Below are 7575 nucleotides of genomic sequence, written 5' to 3' on the forward strand. Positions count from 1 at the left end.
TGAACGGGTAGAAGAGAGTTAGTTTGATACAATGCCGTCCTTAAGCCTTCAGTTGAAAGGTGTAAGCAGGTTTTATAAAGAAACCAGAAGTAAGAGAAGGGCTAAGAGAAGTCAGGATTTAAAATTTTTTTCAATTACAATTTCTATCGAGTTACTTAAAAAAAGTAGTTGATTATGAATTCCTGACTTAAAAAAGAAGGATAATAAAGTTAGGTTATTTCGACTGTTAGTACAAAAACGACAATAATATTGGATGTGAAAAGTTTACTATTTATTAGTATTGCGTAGTCGTTTTGGAAATTTTTAAGGAAGTTTTTATGGGACGCATGCATATGCGGTCCCAAGCTTTATGTACGGAATCTCTAAAATATGCTAATAGTGTAACTTTGCCTGTCGATATAAAATTAATGTTCCTTTCAAATTTATTCGGATCTCAGACTATTCTCTTGTGAACTTGATTTTCGCCGAATTATTATTTTAATTAAAAGTAATAAACAAATGCGTTCCATTATTGTAATTTGAATCCAGACCTTCAAAGCAAATATAAAATATTTTCATAGATAACAAAAATACCTTTTGTTTTTTTTTTAGTCTGTGGTTCGAATGACATAAGAAAACGTTGTTAACCATTCCCCTAGCCCAGTATTAAATTAAGATGACAAACTTGTAAAGACTCATTTGTAAAAAAATGATGTATTTGGCTTTAATATTTTATATTTATTGAAAAACGAGTCAATAATTTTAAGTGAGAATTGTATATTTTATTTAGATAAGAATTTTGTGTAAATAGATGTACATAAATATAGTTATAGTTGTTTGTAAGAAAATCCTAATAAAATCGAGGCAGCTTTATTTAAGACAATAACAGACAAGCTAAATATGTTAAAATTAAAGTTTCTCTTTTGATATGTCGTATAACCATCGACAAGAATATGCTTTTGTATTTTTTTTTACTTTTTTCTACGTCCCGCTCAAGTATAACTATAGTAATTAAAAAGCCTCATCCAGGGTTGCCATTTGCCATGTGATAGAAAAATAAGCCGCCTTCAATGATACAAGATTAAAATTACTAGAAAACATATTAAAACCACGTAATGTTATTATATTTCTGCGTCTGTCCAGTCGTAAGTGCCTCGAGTATGGATTGTGATATAATTTACTGTAAATAAATAAAATATATTACGCCCTCACCATTGTTGTTGCGTTGTTGAAGAATAGTATAAATGAGATAGTTTGCGACTATTGTTATATTGAAAGCGTTTTATTTTGCTTTGTCTTGTTTTTAAAATAAATAGAATTGTAATAAATCCAATTATAAAAAAACAACGAAGCAATTCGCACCACAGTTTTAAGGTTATGTTGAAAATCAAAATGGAGACGAAGCAAGATAATCGTTGTATAGTTGTATAAAAAGTATTTATGCAAAATATAAAGAGATGAAAGCAATAAATGAAGGAAGTACATGAATTTCTTTGGTTTTATTTTATCACACACACATTTTTTTGGTTAAATAAATGAAAAATCAAACATAAGAATAAAAATACAGCTCGAACAAGTAATGAAGGTTCTTTTGGTGTAATTAGTTACTTTAATACAATTTAATAAAGATTTTTGACAGACCGGTCATTGATTTTATGAAGATTTTGACAGATCAAGGTCATTGACTTGAACGTTCCTATTTTAAACGCAGTATTAATTCTGAAGCCGTAAATCGACGGTTACATTTCGCGCTATAGGAAGTGTAGGGAGGAAGCCCATCTGCGTAACAGTGGGGCTTATGATCACCGCAGCTGCCCCGAGTGATAACGCTCCACGTGCCCTCTTATCAATATTTGGCGAGGGATATCGCTGACGGAATAAGGGAGAGTGTGATAACAACATTGTACTACTATGTCAAGGCGAAATTCAAGTCAATATTACCTACAATGCGGGTGTGAAATTAGTACCTAACAATATTTAACCTGTATCCTACTTTTCTTCTATTTGGGAAAGGTAAATATAAAATTAGAAATCTGTATCTTATGTTTAGAATCAACTTCGTGAAGTCGAACCTATACAAAATTACATCGGTTAAATCAAAAACATTATTAAAGAAAATCCACAGCTAATCATTGAAACTCAGCATACAAGTAAAAAATAAATAATATCTATATTTTAAAATGTTTTATCTAAAAAATAATATGTGTTTTATGCAATTCGCTCCATGTTTGGGCGGGAGCCGCCATCTTGTCCTCGATTGGGCAGCAGTCAGCAGTTGTGGGCAAACAGTCGCCCTTTATTAGCGGCTTCGATATCCTGCCAGCTGGTGTCACAAATGTTCAATAATCGCCGCCAATGGTCGCAGTCAACCCTCCCCGTAAAGAAGGGTTGCCATTATCGATATACCGATTGCTTTTCCTGCATATTTTTTGCCTACTTCTATGCATGATTTACTGAAATATGTGAAATTGTGAAGATACTATGGTCAGTCAGCAAATAAATGTTATAGAGATCGACTTTAATATGAGATAGTAGTGTTTTTTGCAAACGGTAACGTGTTCTTTTGCAATGTTACGAATACGATGTCTAGGTGAGTTAACATATAGGAAATGTTTAGAACTACTAGGATTTGAGACCACGACCTGAAATGAATAAGTCAGTGGAATAACCGTTACGTGATTTATGAAATGTCTAATAGTAATATTTAAAAAGTTAAATTCTCTCTTCATTTATAATAATTGACGAGGAACACCATTTTTTAATAAAAACGAAGTGTGTTTTAGATACTTTTGATTGTACAAATTTTTTTCAAACGAGTATGATTTTCATTGTTTACGTAAAATGCATTTTCATCGTCATAATAATTGCTCCGTTAATTATTGTCAAGTGATATCTTCTATTCTATTTCTTGGTATTGGCGACATCTAGTGACTTTATATGAAAACTTCAATTTCTTAGTTCTACTTTTTGACACTAGATGGTACTATTTTTATAAAGTACATCACTGTTTTGCTTTTCGGCGTTAGATGGCAATATTCTACTATTATTTTTTTATAACTAAGAAATGCATTGGCAAAAGCGCTACTAAAATTGTTAATTACAATTATAAGACATTTCTACAAAAAGTAATAATATTTTTTAGTTATTTTTACCATAGCACAATATGTTTTATAAATACGTATGATCGGCAACCTTTTTCAGTTTTAGTTTTAAAAAAAATAACTTTTGGCGGGAAACAAAACACAGGCGAAAATATTAATGGTGTGTAAAGTTATAGCTCAGTTATAGTTAAAGGTGAGTGCATTAATTGCGATACTTTAACTTTCAGTGTTAAAATAATCAAGTTTTATTGAAATACATAAATTTTTAGTTCATCAGACCAAAAATACGTGTCGTTTTGTTCACAAAATGGCATCTTAAACACCAAATGATTTCATGGGTATTTGGGAAGGAATGGGTTCAAACAAAATAGATTGAATTTGGATCTATAATCCTAATAGGAGTTTGTAATTCCTGTTTTGTTAATGTTTTTTGAGTTAATTCCGTTATGATCCAGTGTCCAGTTTCAAAGACTAGATAATTTGCGCAATTACCATTTTGTTAATATAAATATAAGGGTGATTAAGAACTCTTTGAAAGTGGTTGATATTTAGCTATCTTTTGTGCATTTTAAATTTTATATATTACTATAAGTACCATCAAACAAGTAATAATCAAGTTAGAGACAACACAAAAATACATTTTTCATCAGTTTAATTTCAATTACAAGAATTAAATCAAGAGATGTGAAATATAAAATAGTAGTATAGTAAAAGCGAAAAGCAATTCAGGCAGTCCATTTGAGGCATCGTGTATCTAGGTGTGTCCCAAGACATTTCGCAGAGCAATATCTAGCTCCGCAGGGAAGGCAAGTGTAGTTTGAAGGGAACCCGCACACAGCACAGAAATGTCTGTCCGGAAACCTGAAAAATATAGTAAACATAGAGATTAGTTTATATTTTTCGAATGTTAATATTTTAATAGTATGAGGTTGAACAAATATATTTTTTTTCATTAGGATAATTTTACTAGAACACAACATATTTCATAGAATACAACCTTACTATTTTAAAATGGACAGAACAGTGGGACAATTTTGTACTTTTTGATATTTTAATAGTAGAAGGTCATACAAGTATTTTTTTCTTTAAGAAAATTTAACTAGAAAACAATATATTTTATAGAATAAAATTGATTGTTATTAAAGTAATAGAGAATTAATTACGATAAAAATCAGCTTGATTTAACATACTTTGATGGTGGAGCTTGTGCTGACAAATAATTAGGAGGCTCAGCTCTACTGCTTGCATCTTCTTCCACAAGCTGTGCAAAAGTTTTCCTAAATCTCATCTTATAGTACTCCGCACTTCTCGTCTTCTTCTTTCTTGTTGGTTTCTCATTGGAATCTGCGAATTTCGGGACTTTTTTCGACATAACCAGATCTGCATGCGGGTCTTCATGGAAATTGTCCTGTTCCAGAGCCTCAATGGCCTTCCTGGCTCTTCGTTGCCTAGCGGCATCGTCAAGTATTCTCCTTTTCTCAGATTCTTTAACTCTACCCGATTCTCTGGATGCCATATTTACAGTCCTTTATCATGTACCGGTATACTCAATTGATCCATTAAATCATCAACTCGAGCTTGTAATGTTTCCACAATATCTGATGAGATAAATAAATGTGTGTCGTCAAGGTCTTGCAGAATAAACTTCCTTCCGAGTGCAAGAGTCTCGTCTAAGTGGAGCAGGAATTGTTTCATAGCAGGATCACTGGAATTAAAACATGTCTAAAAAAAGAGGTTTAAGTGCAGACGAGAAGAGGATAAGAATGCTGGAGATATTTCATCAGAGTAAAGATTTCTTTCAATTGAAGGTATAGTAACTAAATTTATTGGTTTTCTAGTAATTTGAGATTTCTTGTTCAATTCTAATTTGATTTGGTACAGGAATTGGAGAAAATAGCTCCAAAAGAGAAGGGCATTACAATGCAGTCGGTAAAAGAAGTTGTACAGAGTTTGGTTGATGAACATCTTGTGGATTCCGAGAAAATTGGAACTTCAATATACTTTTGGTCATTTCCTAGGTAAGTATTAATAAATAAATGTGTTATTTCAATGCCCTTGAGTAAGAAATGATTAAATTATTTTAGCAAAGCAAAAAATGCAAAGAAAAGGAAGTTAAATGAAGTTCAAAATGAATTGTATGAATGTGTCAAGAAGTTGAAAAAGGCAGAAGATTCCATAACTTCAGAATCGGTAAGTTACTCTTTGTTTATAACATAAAAGTTTCTAGTTCCTAAAATGAAAATTATTTTAATGGCAACAAATTACTAAACTTTTCTATAGGTTGGCAGAGAAGTAAATGAAGAAAGAGACCAGATACTGGCAACATTAGAACAAGTAACAAAGAAAGAAGAAGAACTAAAGAAAGAGTTACAGAAGTACAGAGATTGTGATCCTGAGTACATTGCTCAGTTGACTGCGGAGATAGAAGTTTGTAAACAATATCATTACATTATTACAAAGAAAACTGATGATTGTAGGTCTATGAAAGAACAAATATATAAATAAAAGGATTTTTAGGTTGTAAACCATTTATGACTTATTGGAGTGTCGTGAGTGTAGGGCTTTTTAATAAAAAAACAGCAGTTATTTTTAAAAAAATGCTGTGATTGTTAACATACCACATAACAAAGTACATGTATTTATGCTTTATTATAGTACAGAATATAATGTATGTATTTGAAAATTATTTTCAGGAATTAAAATCTGCAATTAACAGATGGACGGAGAATATTTACATACTCAAGTCTTACATAAAGAACACTTTCCAAATGGAAAATGAAGTTATTGAACAGAATTTCAACATTCCTCAAGACTTGGACTACATTAATGCTTAACATTTTGTATGAAAATAAAACAAAACGCCTACCTCAATTGTTCTTTGCCTAAATGTCTGCTAACTTGCGTCTTAAAAAAATCAATAATTGGAATAAACATAACCTTACCATTCGACGAGAACTCCTTTCATAACATTCACCATGATTCATAGTTGTCTTTTCTTGTTACTTATGAAAATTAAATTAGTACTTTTTTGCCAATTTTCTGCAATATGGGTTTTTTTCCCGTATAATTTAAGAAAATAAAGTTAAGTGTTCAACTACAAATGGCTATAACAACTCGAACCAGTGTTGCCAATGAAAATTTTTACCTGGGCTTCATGGTGCAAAAAGTCGTGTTTGTATGGAAAAAAATCATAAGTAGGCCGTAGCTACAGTTAAAAAGGAAACTGCTTATCATTCGCTGTTTTAACTTTTAAGATTAATGAACTCTGTTAAAATCGTCCCTTAGTTTTATAAAATTTTGTAAATAATTTATTTGAATTGCATTATTCCTGGTACAAATCACTTTTAATCAGAGCTCTTTTAATTCAAAACTTATTTGAAAATGAATTTATTAAAGAAAACAATGAATTATTCTAGATCCTCGAAGGGTTGCGGCCGTAGCCCGTAGATTTTGCAATTTGGTGTCCCGAAAGCCGTATAACGCGGCAATTACCGTAGCATTGGCAGCACTGGCTCGAACATTCGCTTCGCTTCACACGTTTGACATTGACATTTGACAACTGTTTTTGAAGTTGGAAGAAAAAGTTTTGCTAGATTGGTTTTACGTTAAATTCTTCGAACAGTTTTTCAATAATTTTCAATGATGCTGCAAACCTTGACTATTATTCCATTAAAATTGGCGAAATTCAGAATCATAAAAATATTAAGAAAATATAAAATGGCGGAAAATCAATTAATTTTGTTTTTTTATTTTATTTAAATGTTTAGACCAGTTTTTAAGAAAATGTTACATTAAAGAAATACAAACAAGTCGTCACTTAAAGTTAATTTCCCGTCTCGTAAAAGGATCAAAAAGGAACTTTTGACCGAATTTTATTAGATTACGAAAGGTTTTCATTGAATCAATTGAAAGGTTCAAACCTGACATTTATAAGAAACACTCTTTGCATTCCAACAGAGGATCAATTAGGAATTTGGGCAAACATCTTTTGATGTTGATTTAATCATTTACGAGACAAGACAAAATATTTGTCATTTATTTGTAATTTATAGAGAGGTTGAGACGAAAATTTAATCTTTTGAACCTCCTATTTTCATCTCTTGTATGACCTCACTTGACCTTAATTAAAAATTAAAAGCGATATAATCTAATTACACTTGACTTTATAATTTTTTTTTTCTTATTATAAAAACTAATTATACGTTATTCGGAACAATAAAAGGCCATTGGATTTAAGTAACAAGAAACTATAAAGTGATGAAAGTCAATCAACGACCTAAAGTAAGTTGGCGTTAACAAAACTATTTGAACAGCCTCTCCAACTAACTTTGTAACTAAAAGTCAACAAAGTGAGCGTTCAGATTTATTTTACGATAGCTATTACATTTTCGAGTATCCTTTTGTGGCAATAAATTTCTAAAATGCATTAAAGTATCGAAAATGAAATCTTTATTCCTATTTTATTGCGTGGCTTATGGGGCCGGTTTTAGGCGCT

The 7575-nt window shown here is 31.1% G+C and overlaps 2 protein-coding genes across 2 annotated transcripts; one reads left to right on the plus strand and one right to left on the minus strand.

The window, feature by feature from the left end:
* Nucleotides 1-3715: 3715 nt before the first annotated feature.
* Nucleotides 3716-6214, minus strand: LOC106110750 (zinc finger HIT domain-containing protein 1). Its single transcript, XM_013292648.1, has 3 exons — nucleotides 6023-6214; nucleotides 4271-4785; nucleotides 3716-3941 (listed from the first exon to the last, which is right to left on the minus strand). The coding sequence occupies exons 2-3, from the start codon at nucleotides 4594-4596 to the stop codon at nucleotides 3806-3808; spliced, it is 462 nt and encodes a 153-aa protein (XP_013148102.1). The 5' UTR covers nucleotides 4597-4785; nucleotides 6023-6214; the 3' UTR covers nucleotides 3716-3805.
* Nucleotides 4792-5951, plus strand: LOC106110749 (meiotic nuclear division protein 1 homolog). Its single transcript, XM_013292647.1, has 5 exons — nucleotides 4792-4888; nucleotides 4962-5098; nucleotides 5165-5270; nucleotides 5361-5507; nucleotides 5774-5951. Exons 1-5 carry the CDS (start codon nucleotides 4799-4801, stop codon nucleotides 5912-5914), a joined length of 621 nt encoding a protein of 206 aa, XP_013148101.1. The 5' UTR covers nucleotides 4792-4798; the 3' UTR covers nucleotides 5915-5951.
* Nucleotides 6215-7575: the final 1361 nt, after the last annotated feature.

Source organism: Papilio polytes, unplaced genomic scaffold (assembly GCF_000836215.1).
Source record: "Papilio polytes unplaced genomic scaffold, Ppol_1.0 DF824191.1, whole genome shotgun sequence".
Lineage (NCBI taxonomy): Eukaryota > Metazoa > Arthropoda > Insecta > Lepidoptera > Papilionidae > Papilio > Papilio polytes.